At 44.2% G+C, this 20,956-nt stretch overlaps 1 protein-coding gene across 6 annotated transcripts in view; it reads right to left on the bottom strand.

The window, feature by feature from the left end:
• The window catches only part of LOC121453327 (terminal uridylyltransferase 7-like), a 52,007-nt gene extending 31,879 nt beyond the window's left edge, over positions 1–20,128 (bottom strand). For 3 of the 6 annotated variants that reach the window (XM_041660009.1, XM_041660014.1, XM_041660013.1), the window contains exons 1-10: positions 19,622–20,128; positions 18,555–19,105; positions 13,639–13,820; positions 13,231–13,347; positions 12,705–12,882; positions 9,212–9,300; positions 5,816–5,867; positions 4,900–4,969; positions 3,805–3,931; positions 2,371–2,490 (exon numbers count right to left, since the gene is read on the bottom strand). In XM_041660009.1, coding sequence (XP_041515943.1) covers positions 2,371–2,490; positions 3,805–3,931; positions 4,900–4,969; positions 5,816–5,867; positions 9,212–9,300; positions 12,705–12,882; positions 13,231–13,347; positions 13,639–13,820; positions 18,555–19,074 — 1,455 coding nt within the window. In that variant the 5' untranslated portion in view covers positions 19,075–19,105; positions 19,622–20,128. Of the gene's footprint in view, positions 1–2,370; positions 2,491–3,804; positions 3,932–4,899; positions 4,970–5,815; positions 5,868–9,211; positions 9,301–12,704; positions 12,883–13,230; positions 13,348–13,638; positions 13,821–18,554; positions 19,106–19,441; positions 19,570–19,621 lie in introns of those variants that run through there. The other 3 variants (XM_041660010.1, XM_041660011.1, XM_041660012.1) reach the window with 3 other exon arrangements.
• Between the last annotated feature and the right edge of the window lie 828 nt (positions 20,129–20,956).

Genomic DNA, 20,956 nt, shown 5'->3' with positions numbered 1-20,956 from the left:
CAAAACTGGAAACTAACAAACCAAAACAAAAAAAAACCCTTGGAGAAAACAAAATAGCCTAACAAGTATTTGAAGCTGCTGGTTCTAAAAGTAGAACTGACACTTTAGCCTTGGCTCCCTCTAGCTATATGCCCTTGAGAGCTTTGAGGCATCTCTCTAGGCCTCAGCATCCTGAGAAGTGGAGTCCCGTTACGAAGTACTGGTGCTATTATTTATCTGCTAATGGCACAATGTTCAAAAAATTTCAAAGGAGGCCAGGAATTGCTCCTATCAGCACTGTGAGGATATGCAACTATCATCTAGACCACCCTCATTACAGAACAGTCTTCCGGGGGTGGGTGGTGTACCTGGACACACATGGAGTCCAAGCTTCTCAGCGAAAAGCAGGAGTTCAAGGAGAGTCTGGTCAGCTTGGCAAGATTGTCTCAAAGCCAAACAGGGCTGGAGAGACGGCTCAGTGTCTGAGAGCACTGGTTTCTCTTCCAGTACACAGGTTTGATTCCTAGCACCCATGTGATAGTTCACAACCACCGGTAACTACAGCTCCAGAGGATCTGATGCCTCTGGCCTCTGTAGGTGCCTGCATGCATGCATGCCCACACATGCATACAGAGGCTAGGGAGATGCCGTGGCAGAGCATTTGTGATGGTAGCATGTTAATTCCCAGAATTACTACCCCATAAAACATTAGATTTCACAAATTCTTACTAAGTCCAAAAGTATTTATGTATATTTTTTACATTACTAATGAAAATGTCAGTGCATCGCAGAAGAAAAGGTTTGGGGTGCTAAGCTCAGAGAGGCACTATGGAGCGCTGGACAGTTCTCTCCCTACACAATGTGGGGTTCATCAGTCATAGTGCCTGGGCTACTTTTCCTACCACTGAAAGAAGCAACGTGAGTAACAACATGTTTATTCTAGCTCATAGTCGATCATGGCAGGGAAGTGAAGGTAGCTTTCTCCTTCAACCCATATCAACCTGTTGAAGACAACCCCTCTAAGCATGCCTAGAAGCTTGTTTTCCAGGTGATTCTAGATTCTGTCAAGTTGACAACACAACCATCACATGTAATTAACAAGTTAACGAACACACTAAGATGTGGATTGTTCCCGAATGTACACCTACTGGTTGTCAACCAATGGCTTAGCTGACAGCAATCCTACTGAAGAGTTAGAGCTCTCCTGCCTGTCCTGCTTTCCTCTTTACCCAAGAAGTCAGTCTTTTCCTGGCCTTCCTAACACTTCTATTCCCAGTGCCACAGACTCCACCCCTTTTCTCTAAAGGCCTCCCCTTGCCACCTCTCTCATTTCTCAAAGACACCACAATCTGACAGACATGCACTAGAGCATGAGAAAGACCTCACCCAGGTGGGTATGCACGTTTATGACATGCATTGTTTGGTTTGCTGTTCTAACACAGCACCCAGAATGGTTGGAGAGAGCAGTGCTCTATAACGATTCTCCCAGAAACACTTTGGAAGACAGAGGGTGATACTGTGTCTTCGTTAGATGCATGCATTCAGTGTTCTTAAAGTCAGTGCTATTATTTCTGGTCTTCATAATTTTCTTCTTTTTTTGTAGGACCAGGAAAAAGCTCTACCATGGAGCCTATCCTGTCCTTAATGTTTTGTAGAAAACAAAATTTTTAGAACTTAAAATGTTTACTATTTTTTTAAAAAAAAATATTTATTTATTATGTATACAATATCTTGTCTGTGTGTGTGCCTGCAGGCCAGAAGAGGGCACCAGACCCCATTACAGATGATTGTGAGCCACCATGTGGTTGCTGGGAATTGAACTCAGGACCTTTGGTAGAGCAGGCAATGCTCTTAACCTCTGAGCCATCTCTCCAGCCCCTAATTTTTTCTTTTTTTGGTTTTTCGAGACAGGGTTTCTCTGTGGTTTTTTGGAGCCTGTCCTGGAACTAGCTCTTGTAGACCAGGCTGGTCTCGAACTCACAGAGATCCGCCTGCCTCTGTCTCCCGAGTGCTGGGATTAAAGGCGTGCGCCACCACCGCCCGGCTCCAGCCCCTAATTTTTAAACTTGATATAGATTATAGTTTTAGTTTTCTTAGAAACTCTTACTATGAAGACTTCACTTCTGAGCATTCCAGTTTTGACTTTCCGTAGGTGTCTGACCCATTCTGAGGTAACTAGGGAGTACAAGGGCTTAATGTTTGCCTTTTCCCCATGGATATTTGGTTTTTCTTGGTATTTCTTAAAAAGATATGTTGTAATCAAACGCTAATATTTCGGTAATGAAAGTATGGTAGAATAATCAGATACTTCAGATCTGGTTAAGTGTTTAAATTTTTTTTCAGAAGTAATTTAATAAGATCACTATTAGGCAAAACCAGAAAGTGTCATACCCATGATCCTAGATAAACTGGCAAGAGAGGGTCTTTCCTTTGCTGAAGAAAGAAAACGGCCATCAGAGCAAACACGTATGGCGGCAGGCCTCCTTCTTCAGGGCGGTCGATGCTACAAAGCTGCAACAAATCAAACCCACATTAGTGACGCTTGTTTGGGGGTGGCTGGAGACTAAACCCATAGCCAACTTGTACTAGCAAACTCTGTCCTGAGCTACACCCCAGCTCCTGTAAGGTTTTTCCAATTCACCAAGTTAAAAATGGGGAACCCTGTTTATCCCAGACTTAAGAAGTGGAACCTTCTAGCATGGCTATACCTGAATCAGTAAAGCCTTGGCTTATGAACCCTCTGTTTTTAACTGGGTATTTTATTCCTGGGCTATCTTTCTGAGACAGGGTCTTGGTATGTAGTAGCTCAGGCTCCTGTCTCAGCCTCCTTAGCACTGAGACTATGGATATGTGCTAACACCCGGCCAGCCGTCCATTTTATCACCATGATGTGATCTTCGTTTGGGGCTGCTTATGTTGACACTGCAACTCAACAACTTATCTAGAAGACTACGGAACTGTAGGACAATTACAGTACTTTTGTCTTTCTGGAGTCTCTGAATATGTTTCTGAAAATAGTCTAAGAAGCTTTATGTCAGGGGCTGGAGAGATGGCTCAGTGGTTAAGAGCACTGACTGCTCTTCCAGAGGTCCTGAGTTCAATTCCCAGCAACCATATGGTGGCTCACAGCCATCTATAATGAGACCTGGCGCCCTCTTCTGGCTTGTGGGCACATATGGAAGGAATGCTGTACACATAATAAATAATTTTTTTTTTAAAAAGCTTTATGTCAAATATTACTATGCCTCAGAATAAAGAAGTTAAAATAGAACTTCTTTGGTTATATTCTACAAGTTTGTTCCAAATCTGATTTTTTTTCTTTTCTTTCTTTTTTTTTCCTTTGGTTTTTCAAGCTAGGGTTTCTCTGTATAGCCCTGGCAGTCTGGAACTCATAGGGATCCACCTGTGTGCCCTGCGTGCTGGGATTAAAGGTGTGTGCCACCACTACCGCCTAGCTCCAAATATGATTTTTAATAAGCATTATAATTCATTTTATCTTCTGAGGAATAATGTCACACTGAAGTAGAAATGACGAGCTTTTCTTCTGTGTATGTTCAAGTTTCTAGTAAATATCTGACATCCACTCTCTTGATGCCTGTAAATACATGTCTGACATCAGGCACGGTGACACATATCTGTAATTTCAGCACTCGGGAAGCAGAGACAGGAGGATAGCTGCAAGTTTGGGGACAGCCTGGATTATGTAGTGAGTTCCAGGCTAGCCAGGGCTGCCAAAACTAAACAAAAACAATCAAACAAACCCAACAAAATCCAAACAAACAAAACCAAAACAGATACTCACACACAAAATCCCCCCAATCCTACCTTTGCCCAGTATCTAAATGCAATCACCAGAGGAACCAGCCTTGGCTCTAGTTTTCCAAGAGCCGTTAGGTGCTTTGTGGTCAGACAAGCATTTTCATTTCCTGCACTCACTTTACAAAGAAGACCACTAGTGGGGGAAGGAGAAGGATGGGAGGGAAAAGAGAAAAAATTGTGTTAAATAGGGATACATCAACAAATTTACACCAACAATAAAACCTAAAGAAGAGCATAAAATCATGAGCAGCTTCATTAAGATGCTAGATTTCAAAAAAAGGGAGTTTTATTTTATGCATGTGACTGTCTTGTCTAAATGTAAGTATATTGTGTGCCGTGCACATGTATGGTCCCCTAGAAAGTCAGAAGAGGGCTCTGATTCCTGGAACTGGAATCCCTGGTTCCTGTAAGCTACCAAGTGGATGCTGGTCATCAAACCCAGCTCCTCTGCAGGAACAGCCAGTGCTCTTAACCTCTGAGCATCTCACCAACCCCAAAACTGGATTTAAAAAAAAAAAAAAAAGGCAGCTATTTTTGAGTATTAAAAATATCTTGGAAAGAGCACAAGAACAGAGAAGTATTATCCAAGGCCTGCTTTGCCCATCCTAGTAGTACAAGAGTGTCCTGAGGGGCAAAGGGATTTGCCGGTAAGTGGCAGTGTCTGTGCTTCCCACACTGATCCCTAGCTCAGATGCACAAATGCTACTGAGGACAATGGCAAAGGTGCTACAAGAAAGCAACTATTCAATCAGGCCGGGTTAGCTGACATCTGTTAAGATACTTCCAACACTTTATTTTCCTTTTCTTCTAAAAATAAAAGGACAGGGAAGGTGCCAGCAAGTACAAGTAACAGCCAGGTTAGGAACTTACAAGTTAAGCCTGAGATTTAACCAAGTACTTGTGACTCTGGTGATCTGAGGAGCTGGGCATAGCGGTACATTCCTGTGATCCCAGCACAGAAGCAAGCACACAGCCATAAGCTGGAGGCCATCCTCAGTTACATAGTAATTCAAGGCCATCCTGGGCTACATATTGTTAGACTGTATCTCAAAATAAACCCAAATACAATAAATCATATAAAATAGCTTAAAGACATGAGACCTTTGCTTATCTCTGCACACCACCACGGGCACCCGGGCATGGAAGTCAGCATCAACGTCAGTAAAGGAGTCTGAGGAAAGAGGAAAAGCAATCAAGAGGGTTAATTCAAACCTTTGAGATGCAGAACTGGGAAAGCTCAAGAGCAGTGGGGCCTGAGGCCACTACACAAACCACCCTCAGGTGACTTAGGAAGAGAGAGCACTGTGTCCAAGAATGCCCTAATCTTTCACAGCTAGTGTTTGACCAGGACTGCAGCGTTGAAGCAGCATTTAAACGCTATGTGGACAACATAATTAGAAATATGCACAGAGACTAAAGACAAAGTGATGCGAAAGCTACTAAATCATAGTGTCAAATATGTACCGATTGAAACAAGATGAAATGTTTAAATGTCTCTTATAACAAACTGAAAGAATAAGAACACCTAACTCAAGGGAAGGTACCATCCCCGAAGAGGCCTAGCTACTGAGAAAAAGCCATAAGCCCCAAGGGGGACATTGTATTGGACAAGACAATGAGCCCATTTGGGAACAATTGTCTTTGAGTTCATTAATGGGGATGGGGCCATACCTATTCACCACTTGAAAGGCAGGTTTAAACCACACAATGAAGCAGATCACTATGCGTTTACTCCCAACAGTAAATACCACAGATTTTTGAATTTTTCACTCAGTCTAGGGCTCACTAATCCTGAATGCTGTCAACCTAACCACTGGCTGACTGCTGGTCCTGCAGAGTGCTAGCTGGACTCTAGCTAATAATTCAAGGGCGTTTACTTTTATTTTTGCTTTGGATTTTACCCATGTAAGTAATTTTTAAAAGTGAAATTCCTACTTGCAGTTTGGTAGTAAGATATATTCAAATTTATAGACAGAAGACAAAATCAGAAGCAAAATGTGGAAGAATTTGGCCTTACCACTGTTCTTTAAACATTCTTGAACAAGTAAGAGGACATCTGGCTGAGACATCTAGGAAATAAATGAATGAATACATGAAATAATCCCTGAATATTTTTGTTTTTCTGGTATAATACAGTTTGAAGTTCCCCAAATTGCTTTCCAAATAAGAAATGCACATTGCTACAGGTGAAGAGAATAGTCATTAGCCTGTGTGTAAAACCACCCAAGAGTCCATGAGGAGGCATGGGTGTGGGTAAAGGACTGGCTAACTATGTAGAAACTCGTTCCTGAGGTAGTGATCCCCTAGCTGTCTCAATGGCGGTTGGAAGGTGTTCTACTGCAACAATGTTCCTCTCACTCTGAAACACTGTTGCAATACACAGCTACACGTTCCAATATCAATATCCCTTTCTCTAATCTTTGTTCCACATCGGACCAAAACCCTTCAAGATTCTCCAATGGATCCTTTAAATTTAAATTTGTTTCTTATGTTGTTGGTTTGAGGTGTTTTATTTTTAGATTTGTGTGTGTGTGTGTGTCCCTGAAGAGATCAGAAGAGAGTGTCAAATCCTCAGAACAGGAGGCAGGTGTAGGCAGTAGCAAACACCTGATTTGAGGTCTGGGATGCAAACACAGGTATTCTGGGAGCAGCATCAACACTGAACAGCTGAGCTGTCACTCTAGCCTTTTTCTGACCAGGTCTTGTTCTACAGCTCAGCCTGGCCTCAAACTCATAGGAATCCTACCACTGCCTCTCGAATGCTGGGATTACAGGTGTGAGCCACCTTCCCAACTCATAGGTTCTTAAAATACTTGCTAACATCATACTGTTGTTAGGTCAAGGTCAAAGTTTTACTACACGGTCTTCAAGATCCTGTACAACTGGCCCAGGTCTCTACAGGCTAAGCAGAATTCTGTGGAAATGTGCCCTCTTTGAGGAAGCTAAGTCTGTTCCCAGAGCTTGTCCCTGAGTCTTGCTTCTCTGCACAGCAGTCACTGAAGAAACAGCGTATGTCCTGAGTAGCTACAAGTGCCAGAGAACCAGGCTTATTTTGTCCTTTACAAACTAGCACAGTGCCTACATGCAACAGGGACTTAGTGAAAATTTGCTATATCAATGATACCAGATCAAAATAACTACTATGGATTTACTCTGATAAATCACTTAGTAGAATTTGAAACTTAAAAAACTATTAAGATTGGGGCTATAGATGGCTCAGCAGTTAAGAGCACATACTTCTCTTCCAGAGGACCTGAGTTCAGTTCCTAGCGCCCACATTAGGCAGCTCACAACCACTTGTAACTCCAGTTCCTATGGGGAATTTAATACCTCTGGCCTCTGAAGGCACACCTACACTCACGCGCCTATACCTACATGAAGACGACAGACAGACAAACACAGACACACACACACTCTAAAATAAAGTTTTAAAAAAGAAGTAAAATTTATGGGTTACCTAATCAGGTAGCTATAGAATCAAGCACAGCAAGGAATGAGAGACTATGAGCAAGACCATCAAGGAATCCAACCTCAGAATCTGGTTGTTGTTTCAAAGACAGGGTCTTACTAAGTAACCCTGGCTGACCTGGAACTTCACTATGTAGACTGGGCTGGCCTCATACTCACAGAGACTCACCTGCCTCTAGGACCAAAGGCATGTGCCACCATGCCTGGTCTCAGAATCTGTATTTTTAACAAACAGCATAGACCAGTTGTGAAAAAGACAGTGGGAACCAGAGTGGGCAAACGGATAATCTAAGTTTTTTCTGTGCTTAAAGTTCTGACTTATCCATGTCTTTGGGAATCACATTTTACCAAAACGAAGGCTTACGTAGCTAGTTTGCGAGTGTGTGTGTGTGTGTGTGTGTGTGTGTGGTCCTCACTTTATGCTTGCCTCCAGCTTGCTTTGTCTGAGGCTAGCCTTGAACTCCTGATCTTCTTGCCTCCAGTTCTCTAGTACTAGGATTACAGGATTCCATCATGAGGTTGTTTTAAAAAGCCTATTTTTTAAATTGCATGTATGCATTGTTCCTATGTGTGGGGACATACATACATGTGGCCAGAGGACAGTTTGTGGCACCAGACATGGAGCTCCGGTCATCAGGCTTGGAGTCAAGCACTTTTACCCACTGAGCCATCTCTCAGGTCCATCACTATTTTATTATTATTATTATTATTACTACTACTATTAATAATACATAAAAGGGGAACTAGGCGCTAATTAGGTTTCTAGACCATGTTTTCAAACATACACTATTTGAATATCTGCCTTCCTGTCATAGAAAGGTTGGTTTTATGAGGGGAATTTAAACCTTCTGAATTCATAGACACATACACACCCTCGCAAGATCCATACACCTCAAAAGTAAGTAGAAAAGATCTGTAGAAAAATAAACATGAAAATCTGTAAAGTAAAATAATAAAATTCTGAAGCTGCAGACAGACAGAAGACATAAAAATGAAAATTCTCAGGGAGAGCTGTCACGGCCACACTTTAAGTCTCAAAATATATTCACATCCAGGTCACATTGGAAAGAATTTACACTTTTTGCCATCAGACAGCCAAGAGTCTAGAGCACACTCTCTGGAAAAGCCTATGCCACTGTGCACCACAGCAGGCTGACACCAGCCAAAGCTAAAGTCCTAGAAAGGAACATGGTGACAAAGTGGCTTCGTGAGGCCTGATTTCCTCACAATCCATATGAGCCCTAGGGACTCGCTCATCAGCAATCAAATCCTGAGAATTCTCAGATCTAAAAGCCTTGCCCCTGATGTCCCCAAGAACACCCACCACTCCATTAAGAAAGTGGCTTCTGCCAGGTGCACGCCTTTAATCCCAGCACCAGGGAGGCAGAGGTGGGTGGATCTCTGTGAGTTCAAGGCCAGTCTGATCTACAAGAGCTAGTTCTAAGACAGGCTTTCAAGAAACCCTGTCACGAAAAACAGACAAAACAAAGAAGAAAGTGACTTCTGTGTACATTTTGAGAGGAACAGAAAAGATAAGGACACCAACTGGCTTGATATTCTAAGACCAAGCAGGTCTGCCCAGCCAAATGAAAATACACACAAATGTGGCCAAGTTCTCCGCAATAAAACAAGCTTAAAATAAAGACAGGGGCTCAGGAGTTAAAGCACTTCTTCTTCTGGAGGACCAGAGTTCAGATCCCAGCACTCACACCAGGTGGCTCACAAGCTCCAGGGGATCTGATGCTCTCTGGCTTCCATGGACACCTACACACATGGCATTCATGCACATGCATGCACACGTGCGCGCGCGCACACACACACACAGAGTAGGAAGGGCACGTGAGTGAGTTCATACCAGCATGTAAACATAAAACCTTTCTTAAAAGCTAAACAAATAAGAGAATTCTTGGTGACTGCAAAGTCCAGCACATCATTTTGTACTTACGCTAGCTGGAAACTGAACATCAATGTTCACATCTGAGTCTTTGAAGCCGAGTCTGCTACAGGAAGATCCATACAGCCTAAGAGAACAGTCTAGAAACAAGTAAGTATATGGGAGTCACAGTTAAAATCTCTCAAAAGCTGTAACCAAACACTGCTGTTTAAAACCCAAAACCATCAAAGCTGTGCCCAGAAACAAGACCATCCGAGCACAGATACTCGCAGAGGAGGACTACAAAGCCATTGCTCAGCCTTTTGACTCCAGCCACCCTGCCACGGGCTCTGAAGCATCTAATGATCACATTGTGATCACGATCACATTTTAAAATCCTGATGTGGAATGTGAAAAGTCCCCTGGTTTTAGAACCTCAGTACATCATGAGCTACTACAAGCATTTCTTTCTAGTGTCAGAATGCACAGGGAGCTCTGACTTAGTATATGGAGTAGGTTTCACTAAAAAGTAAGGGTTCTTGCTGTTGTTCAGGTTTGCCTTTGTAGTGTTTTAAAAAATAAAGCTTGCCTGAAGATCAGAGCACAGAGCTAAGCCACTAGAGTCCAGGCAATGGTAGCACACACCTTTAATCCTAGTACTTGGGAGTTCCACACCTTTAATTTCAGCACTAGGGAGATTGAAACAGAAAGAGAGATGGCTGGGCTGAGGGAGAAATATAAGGAGGGAGGACACAAGAGCTCACTGCAGTCTGAGATTTGGTGGAGACAGATGCAGTCTGGAGATGCAGTCTGAGGACAGGATCAGCCCTTTGGTCTGAGCATTGGTAGAGGTAAAAGAACTCTCTAGTGACTGGCACCCTGCCGCTTCTCTGATCTTCAGCATTACCCTATATCTGACTCCAGTTAGAGTCTGTGCTACATGCCTTGACTCTGGGGCAATCATTTTGCTGCACCCTCCCAAAAGCTGGGACCCCGGGCTTGTCTGCTACACCCAGCTAACAGTGCCATCTTTGTGAGGGAACAGGTCTTTGAGGCAAGGCCTCAAGTAGCCCTGTTGGCACCTAACTACCTCTGTAGCCGAGAATTACTGTGAACTTCTGATGCCCCTGCCCCCACCTCCTCCTAGGCGTTAGAACTGCCACCATATGAAGCTCTGAAGTGACTTTTCAGTAGGAATCACCACAGCATGAACAAAAGCCTTGAGCAGAACACAACCACTTCTGAAAATCATTTGCAAAATACTACAGAATAATTTAAACTGTGACAAGCTGGGTGTGGTGAGGCTCACACCCAAGTCCCCACATTTGGAAGGTTGAGGAAAGAGATGGAGTTTACTCATCCCCTCATGAGGGCATCTCCTGGTCATTTGTAACTTTAGTAAATTTTATTTGTAAAATTGAATATACTTTGTTACGGAAAACTGGTGAAACCCAAGAAGTCACTCAAATCATTTAATTTTTTTAAATGATAAAGCTCCCCTTGATGGGGAGTCTTTTAGGCACAGTGGAAGAAGCATTGAAATTAACGCTATAAACGCACACAGGTGACTCACGTCTGCACCCACACCTTGCTAAAAGAGCAGTGTGCCGGGCGGGGTGGGGCACGCCTTTAGTTCCAGCACCTGGGAGGAAGTGGGCAGCTCTCTGAGTCTGAGGTCAGTCTGGTCTACAGAGTGAGTTTCAATCCAAACAGGGCTACACAGTGAGACCTTGTCTCAGGGGAAAAACAAAAGAGGAAGTGCTTTTAATTTTGGTTGCTTGTTATGACCGTCATGTGCATAACTTTGGTATGAGTAGTTCAGAGTCGTGATGCAATTAAGCCATGACTCCAGCTCTCTTCCCTCCCTCAGCCTGCAGCTCACTAAGCAGCCCCAGGTAGGCTGGACGTCATGATCCTCTTGCATCAGCCTTCCAAGTGCTGGGGCCTTGTGGGATTTTTGGACGGGGTTGTCTGCTATTCACTGGCAATTCTGCCACACAGGAAAGACTCCGGAGCCCACTAAGCTCCTCAGTCACTTGCCTACAGAGGCCCAGCCAGTGTGTGGGTGAGTCAGCTGCTGTGCAGGACTGGACAATGACTGTCAGGCAGTAACTGCCCCAGCCTTAAATGTTACAGACAGCTTGTCCCTCGAAAGCTAACCCCATAACTCGATGACTCTAAAATTAAAGAGGCAGCCGGGCAATGGTGGCGCACGCCTTTAATCCCAGCACTCGGGAGGCAGAGGCAGGTGGATCTCTGTGAGTTCGAGGCCAGCCTGGTCTACAGAGCTAGTTCCAGGACAGGCTCCAAAGCCACAGAGAAACCCTGTCTCGAAAAAAAACAAAAAAACAAAAAATAAATAAAGAGGCAAAAGACAGACACAACGTGGAAATCATTGCAAGAGTAAACAAAACAATAGCACATAATATGCACTAGGCTTCAAAACCCAGTTTCTATACAATTCTTTCATGTACATTTAAATATAATTCTATTTTGACACATATAACCTAAAAATTACTTCAGGATACCTTTTTGATGAACTGGCTAGGGCTCAGTATAGTGGAATTTCCTAGTATGTATGAGGTTCTAGATTTCATCTCTAATGCTATAAAAATAGTCTAATAAATAAGGCTAGTTAGAAAATAAGAGCTGGGGATGTGGCTCAGCCAATATCAAAGCACATGTCTTACATTTGCAAAAGGCTCTGGGTTTGCTTTCAGTACTGCAAAACAAACAAACAAACAAACAAACTAAAAACCCCTATGCTAATTTAGATCAAAAAGTAACCAAACATACACAGACCTCATAGTGTCTCAATAATACAGGGTATTTAACCGTATTTAGCCACACAATAAAATGTATAATGGAAAGAGACATATAATGACAGTGCATGTAAGTTGTCTGTTACCTTGGGAAAAGTCAGAAACACATATATACACACACACTAGAGCTAGATGTGATAGCACGTGCCTGTAATTCCAGCCCACAAGAAACTAAGGGAGGGGATTCATGAGTTCAAGATCACCCTGGACTGAATAGCAAACTTCAGACCAGACCAATCCACTAGAAGAAAGAAGGGAAACAAAACAAAATGGACACTACCCCTCCTCTTCCCCACTGCCCACACATACCAAAACACCACCAACACCAGAACACTAAAAATGGGCGTTTTCTGATGTAGCAAAAAAAGTCCTAGTAATGCCTTGTTTCTGGAGATGGGATTGGCTATGTAGTCCAGGCTGGCCTCAAGCTTGGGACCACTGACCTGAGCCTTGGTAAGCTGGTATTACAGGCAGCAGCCCAGTGCCCAGGCCATAAGTTAATTCTCTCCCTGCCCCTCACCCCAAGACAGGGTTTCTATGTGTAGCTTTGGAGCCTGCCCTGGAACTCACTCTGTAGACCAGGCTGGCCTCAAACTCACAGAGATCCTCCTGCCTCTGCCTCTCAAGTGCTGGGATTAAAGGCGAGCACCACCATCGCCTGGCCTAAGTTAATTCTTATTAGGTGAAGTAACGTTAACTGTGAGGTACTCTTGCTAAACAGAAACAATGAATCTAGAAAATACCTGGTAGTTTGTGCTGGAAGACACTTTCCATGATATGCTTGATTTCTAGCCTTTGATCCAGGTTTTCATTGTGTAAACCGAACTCCTGCACCACTCTGTCAATGGCACTGCCGACTGCTTTTATCTGGGAGGGTGTGGGCGGGGGCAGTGTGGTGAGCAACTCTTCCTCCTGCTTTTCCTGTAACGTCAATGGTAAGATTAAAAAGACTCATATGTACTCTGGCCTTTCACTTCTCACTGAGATAGTACCCTGCAGAATTTTCTGGACTCTTCTGTGCTTTCCTTCTTAGACATGGTGGTCTTCAGCCTACCACACCCACACCCAGGCACGCACCATGTAGTTAATATGGATAGGAAGGAGCAGGCAGGAATAAGGAGACAAGAACATGGATGAACAACAGACATCATGTGCCTCCTGCCAGTGGCTTCCTACATCCTGACTCAGTACTGGGGAAATGCACAAGGCTACCCTGCAAACACAGGGAGCAGTGGAGCAGTCTCTGGGGTGTAAGGAAGCCAGACTCACCCTGAGGTTCTTCTTGTGCCTCTTCTCCTTGATATGCTTATGAGCAAATGGGATGGAGTCGATCAGAGCATCACACAGCTTGCAGGTGTACTTTGCTGTAGGGCAATTTCGTGGTCGCTACAGTTTGAAAAGATTGACAAAAAGATGTATCTCCAAACATTTAGAGAAACAAAATTAGCCAGAAGAATGGTTTCCCCCATCACTTCAAAACTGAACATCACTCTTGCCTACCTACAATGGCAGTGACTCTTGATTTTCTTAAACCACACTGAGTGTCTATCCCTTAACATACAGACTTACACAAGGATAAAGAAGTGGAAACCCAATCCACTGAGGCAAATGTTGCAAATACTAAGAGTGTAAAGTGAAACAGATATGACCCAGAAAATGTATGCACAAATATGTTACCCTTTTTAGCCTGTGGATGCAGTCTCTCTTCAGCCGTTCCTCGGCCTGATGTAAGCCCAGCAGCTCCTTTGTTGAAAGTACAGACTCGTCAATCACAGGCCCTTCCAACTCTCCATCCTGCTCACTCTCTTCATTTCTAGTCCTCCGTGGCTTCCGAGGTCTGGACCGCTGTTTCTTGTTTTCTTAGGTTAGGGGACAACAGTGGCAGTGGTGAGTACCATCACTTGGAGTAAGAAGTACAACTTTCTCCTTTGCACTCACTTGCTTACACACAGCCCTGGGGATGGAACGTAGGTCCTCACATATGCTGGCAAGTGCAAGACCCTGTGCTCTCCCCCAGCCCACAGGAGCTTACTCCAGTGATGGGCAAGGGGCACCTGAACACTGAACAATGGAGAAAGCACTCTCTACATTCACCCATCCACATAAATCACTGCATTACGCTGCTGAGCACAATCATGAAACAGACAAAGTCTCCCGCTGAAGGCAGATGTAACTGCAGTTCCAATACACTTGATATATAATGTACACATACAGTATTTTCAACCAAACTGTAAGTGCACCAGGTGTTCTCAAGACAAGTATTCATATTTGTTTTGTTTTAAGTGAAGACTCCCAGTAGAGAATGGACACCACTGCATGGACTTGGAGAGCTTAGAAATTGATCATTTTCTTATGTGACTGCATGAAATCATTTAGATGCAAATTTAGCCTTCAATCACAATTGGGTTTCTTCATTAAGAAGAAAAAATTCAAGCCAAAGTTTTACTGAGAACACACAGTTCCCACTTTACTTTGGCTTTAGTTTTTTAAAATACCACCGGCACATTGAGCATATTCCACAGGGGAAAAACAACTGGCAGACAAAAAAAAAAAATCAAAGTTCAGATGAAATAAACGTTATGAATTCTTTGTTAGTTCTATAATCCTTAGAACAAATAAACAAATTCAAGCTAACTACTTTTCAACCTGTGAAGCATACAATAATTGTGGGACTGAACTTTAATTGTGGGCGTGGCCGTGGGACTCCTATCAGGTTCTGAAAGACAATGCATGCTATGCATAACGTGGGGCTAAGAAAATATTTATCCCTGAGCTAAGCCTCTGAATGAGGGCTGAAGAGATGGCTCGCTGGAAGGAGCTCCTGCAGAGACCTGGGCTGTGCTCCCAGGACCGTAGAGCTTATGCAGGCATCGACAATGCACAAACCCACATAAACAATAATACAAATCTATTTTATAAATAATAAAATAAATCTATTTAAAAATTCTGATTAAATAGATGGAATGGTTGTTATTGACTTTTCATAAATTAGTGCTTGGGAGAGATTTTGCATAAAGCAACCTCTCTCTGGCCTTCAGAGGAACTCGTTACCAGTATAGCAATTGCAATGCACTAGCTAATTTCAGAAGGGAATTCTGGATAGAAAAGGAAATGTAGGACTTCCAATCTTAAAGAATACCACTGCTGGGGCTAGAGATGGCTCAGCAGTTAAGAAGGCTCACAGTCATCAGTAAGTCAAGTTCCAGGGGACCTGATGCCCTCCCTTCCACCACGGGCTGCTATATATGGATGGTGTACAGACAGCCATCCAGGTGTGCACACACATTCACATCTCACAAAAAATAAAGAATGCCACTGCCAGATTGGGAACTTAGCTAGGTGGCAGAACACTTGCCCAACATGCACGCGGGCACCGAAGACCTCACGATGTGTAGCCTGGGGAAGACAACCCATCAACTGGCAATAATCAGCTACAGCTGTGATCAGCTGTGCACTCTGCTACACTGGGACACCGAGGCAAGGGAGAACCGAAGAAAGGGTTGGGTGATGGCAACAGCAAGCATCACCATCTCGTTCCACGGTGGAGGGGAAAAGCAAGTGCTTTTGTGTGCCCTGCCTCCTGTGATCGCTACAGTAATCCCCTCATCAGTGCTGAGATTACCCCATCGTGCAGTTGGTGACAAGAGCCGACTCAGAGAACTATGTGACTTGCTAAGGACACAGGGCCAAGGTAAAATAAAGATCTAAACTGCAACTTAAAATATACCAGAAATGAGCTTTGTACCTCCCAGTATGCAAAATGAAGAGAAATCCCCACAAGGCCCCTGTGGCACACACCGTTCCACATCGGGAACAGACAGAACTGACAGGGCCATCGAGGCTCACAGTACCAACTGTGAGGAAAGCTCCCTGGAGCAGCAAAACAGCCAGGAAGGCTGCCTACCACTGACAAGATTTCATGCTCCCTGGGTGCCAACCCCAGCTGTCGGGGAGCATTCCAAGTCCCTCACATCTTATTTGCATACGGACATCAACCCAGTCACAGAGGACATTTGAATGGATGCCTCCAGTCAGCCTATGAATGACTTTGCCCCAAATACTTTACACTGACAATTAGACATTTGAAGGCTAAGGGAGGGGGCAATAATGTAGAATTAAAAAAAAAAAATCAGTACTTAAAAAGTTTTAAAAATCAACTTTAATATATTTTTTTCTATCACATCTCATAGTTTGATTGATCCTTATTATTGCAGGCCATGGTGGTGTACCCCTTTAATACTGGAACAAAGGAGGCAGAGGAAGGTGGATCTCTATGAGTTTGAGGTGGCCTTATCTACATAGAGCATTCTAGACCCACCAATGCTATAACAGGAGACCCTGCCTCAAAAGGGAAATTTTCAATTTCTTCACTTGGGAACTTAAAACTCATGCCTGGACTTCATACATACATACAAACATACATACTTAGATGAGCTTCTGCAAATGCGGGACAATGTACCCCACTTCGCACCTGCTGAGGTGCCTCCCTAGTTATTCCGAAAACGGGGACGAGCATGTGTAAGAGGGTTTAGGTCTGCACTCAGCCCCTTTAATATTTCTAGTTGCAAAACACTGATCCATAACTATATCAGCAGCAGCAGCAGCAGCAGTAGTGATTTTAGACAGGGTCTCACTAAGCAGCCCTGGCTGGCTCACTAGGTAGACCAGGCTGACCTCAAATTCACAGATCTGCTAGCCTCTGTCTCTTGCACTCTGAGAATAACAGTATGTGACATTCAGCTTGGCTTAACACTCACCTTTTAAGGTGGGTCGTCAAGCCCAGTCAGTAGGGTACGAGACTCTAAAAGTCCCTTTCCCTGCCCTTTTTTTCATTTGTTTGCTTTATTTTTTCTTGAAACCTAGACTGGCCTGGAGCTCCAGATCCTCTGGCCTCCACCCCCGAAATATTACGATTAGATGAGTGGGGCCACCATGCCTGGCCTAAAAAACTCTTAACCGTCCCCTCTCCAAGGTCTTGTCATGTAGTCCAGGCTGGCCTCAAATTCTCCATCCTCCCGCCTTGTCCTCCCTACTTCTGAGATTGCAGGAATGTGATATACACATCTTAATTTTTTAATTTCTGTAAGACAAATGTAATTTAGTGTCCACATCTACATGAATGCTATAATATAGAAATACTTAAAGTATGCAAAAAAATTATTAAAAAAGAAACAAACAAATCAAAATACCAATAAATATTCAATTTCCTTCTCAGGACTCCAGGTCCTACAGGACTAAGGAATGGCCAGAGTGATAGAATGAACACCTAATTTGTTTCAGTTGAGTTTCACTTTCTCACCCAGCACTGTATAAACAAGTCTGCACAGTCTGACCTCTCCAGTCTGCACAACTTCCAACAACAGCCTTTCTAGTTTGCCCAGCTCTAAGATTTGTAGGCTATGGTTCTTTTTATGGTGTGTGTGTGTGTGTTTTGTTTTTGAGACAGGGCTCTTTAAACCCTACCCCAGGAAGAAGCAAGAGGATCGTTGTCAGGCCAGTCTGGTCTACATAGAAAGTTCCAGGTCAGTTAGCACTACACATTAAGACACTTGTCTTTAAAAAAAGCAATTTTAGTCCACTTTCATACTATAAACAGTTTTCACATTTTTGCATCCAATTTACGACTTTTATTTCACATCAGTAAATACATCAATTAAATAAATAACTTTCTTGTTTTGAGGAATAATTGCTACACAACATCTACTTGCACCTTTTAGAAAAATATACAACCATTTGTATAATTATTATAAGCATGTGAAGCTAGCTCTGACTACATGAAACTGTCTCAGAAAAAGAAACAGATTTTGATTTTTCTGAATGGGAGCAGCACTGTTTTTATCTGCATTCTGGGCCTCTAAATACCCATTTTCAAATTCTGTCGTAATGCTTGTATTTCAACTTCCCAGACCCCACGCGACTTTAACAGCAGCTCAGCTTCCCTTTTCTCCCCAAACCTTCTCTTTCCCCACCACTACCTCTTTTTTTTTTTTTTATTTTATTTTGATTTTCAAGACAGGGTTTCTCTGTAGCTTTTGGTTCCTGTCCTGGAACTAGCTCTTGTAGACCAGGCTGGCCTCGAACTCAACAGAGATCCGCCTGCCTCTGCCTCCTGAGTGCTGGGATTAAAGGCATGCGCCACCTCCGCCTGGCTGCACCACTACCTCTTCCACCCTCTCTTTGGAATATATGCAGCTTATACTGTCTTCACATTAAATATTTTTAGTTTGAAATTGTCATGTACATTATGAACACATTTTAAAGTTAAAATTATGAACATAAAAATACATATACATTACTCAGAAATTACAGTGTGACCTCCAAGGTCATATGACCCCCCCTCATCTATAAAGTGTTTACTAATAATGTAAAATGGGCCTTACTTTTTTTTGAGTTTTGGGGGACAGTACCCTACTTGGCGGCCCAGCCTGGATTTGAGCTTGTGACAGTCCAACGTCTGAAATATGTTGAGTTACCCAAGTATAGCACTATAAACCCTAACATAATCACATTAAATAGCTCATTACTGAAAATAACAAAACTAATTTGGATGAAAAAAAGAATACAGACACGTAACCTAGAGACGTGAAGCGTACCAGGGCTTCCTGCTTCCATCTCTGACATGGCTTCCAGGCTGGCGATGTCCTTCTGAAACAGCCTTCTGGCTGCTCTGCAGCCTCTGCCGTCCGGCCACCTGTAGCACTCGTCACTTTCTTGAAAGGAGTCTTTCCTTGACCGGCTTATGGTGGGAATCCTAGGTCCCGGCTTGAGCTCTCTCCAGCTATCTGCATTACCAGCAAGTTCATCTGGCAGCCATCTCTTATTTTGATCTTTGTGGTTGTCATTCATCCAAACAGGCTGGCTGTACATTGGGTTTTTAAATGCATATGGATTGCTGGAAACCGCATATGGTCCTTTCCTGGGGGTGTTCCCATAGTTCCCGGGCGCTATCTTTTTTTTGGGAAGGCCTTTTTCCATTTTACTGCCGTGGCCTTTAGCATAATCATCCATTATTAAATAATCTTGTTGGGGATGACCCCTTCTGAAATCATCATCATCAGTAATTCCACGGTCTTTAGTGCGCTTCACAAAGTAAGGTTTTGCTGTATCTCCCATGGTCTTTGACTTCAACTTTCTTACTTTGTACCTGGAAGAAGGCATTGTGGCAGAAACAAACAACTATAAAATGATATCATACCAAATACTCTAACGCATCCCCATTAAAAAAATAAAACTGCTACACATTCCTAATAATTAGTATATTCCTGAAGTTAGGAGGCTTAGCCCTTTAGTGCCCACAAAAACCAGTCTTTTATGTTCCGACCAAACTTGAAGATGCTTCTATAACCTCACAAACTAAGGTAGCAACTTGGTTAGCTTCTATGTAGCAAAAAAACACCTCTCGTCAAAGTAAACATCCTAAGTCAACAATGTTACAAAACTCCCCCAAGTCTATTAAAAAAAAAAAAAAGTTGGCAATTACTTTCAAGTGTCAAAGTAGCCGAAATTATGTGAACAGATTTAGACCAAACCCTCTCTCGGCTTTCCTTTTCACTTCAGACCCGGCGCGACGGCCGGGAGAAGGAAGGAGCAACACTCCCCAGCAAGGTACCACAGTCTCAGGGCCGGGCTCCCGACCGAGGGGCAACGCCAGCTGACTTACCCGATTGTTTAGCCCAGCCCCGGACAAGTCCGGTTTCGACACCAACCACAATCTTCCGCGGAATGACACTCCTTTTCCTTCCCCATTCGGCTGCCCCACCCCTGTGTGCCTCAGTTTCCACAAGCGGAGTCCCTAGACGATGGAGGCAGCGGCCCCGCACTACCGGCGACGAAGGCGCCGTGGGGACTGGGAAGCAGGAAGCGCCTGGCCATTGACAAGGTTCCGGGGGTCCCTTCGGGGCCAGGGCCGGAGCCCCGACACAAAGTGAAGACACGGACTCGAACCCGAGGGCTCCGGGCGCGCAGCCGGGCCGAGGCGGCCCGAGAAGGACGGCGCCAACGTACCTCGGGGCCGGGCAGACGGGCTCCTCGGGGCCCGGGGTAAGCCACGGGCCCAGCCCGGAGGCTAGTCCGGGAGGGACGCGACGAGACGGCGCCCCGGAGCACTCACCGAGCGCCGCTGCGGTCCCCCGCCGCTTCCTGTCCGGGCCGGGCTCCTCTCCGTGTTTTCCTTCGGCCCCACTTCCGGTGCTCAGCGCCGTCTCATTGTGCGCGATTGGAGGCCGGCGGTGCCCCGCCCCGCGCTCCGCCGCGGGCCGGAAGCGCGCACCGGAAGCACGCTCCGCCCAGGTTCCGCCCAGCGACGGGCGCGCGCGGCGGGTGCGGCCCGAAGGGTCCGGGTGGCTCTCTTATTGCGGGCTCTGCTGCCGAGCGCTCTCGGACTCCCCTGAGGCCCCTTTGTGGCTTCCGGGGAGACTGAGCCAAACTGTTCCTAGTGACTCAAGGTGTGAGCGAAGGCTTCGTGGCCGACCTTGAAGAAAGACCGGCGACCTAAGCCTCTGGCTTACCCAGCTCTCATGCTCCAGGGTACACGCCTCCTCTTTTCTTTCGGTTTCATGTGATTTAGTTTGACTTTTATGAAAAGTCACATTTTGGCGGAGACAGACAGGAGAATCTCTGAACTCGAGGCCAGTCCAGTCTACATAGGGGAACCCTGTCTCAAAAACAAAACAAAAAGGTTCTATTTTGAGGAATACATGTATTGGTCAATTTTCTAGCCCAGCATTCATTGTTATCCGAAGTGTTCTAAATGCCTCAAAAACATCAAGCAACTAATATATAGGAAGTGTTGGAAAAAATAAAGCCGTTTTTATTTATATGCTTACCACATAACAAATTTAAATCCATTGGTTCTGTAGCCAACAGTCTTTTTTTTTAATATTTATTTATTTATTATGTATACAATATTCTTTCTGCGTGTATGCCTGAAGGCCAGAAGAGGGCACCAGACCTCATTACAGACGGTTGTGAGCCACCATGTGGTTGCTGAGAATTG

The sequence above is a fragment of the Microtus oregoni genome, unplaced genomic scaffold (assembly GCF_018167655.1).
Source record: "Microtus oregoni isolate MIOR12 unplaced genomic scaffold, Mior012 000011F_ref0000422, whole genome shotgun sequence".
Taxonomy (NCBI): Eukaryota; Metazoa; Chordata; class Mammalia; order Rodentia; family Cricetidae; genus Microtus; species Microtus oregoni.
The sequence above is the reverse complement of the archived record's forward strand: the minus strand, read 5'-3'. Positions and strand labels throughout refer to the sequence as shown.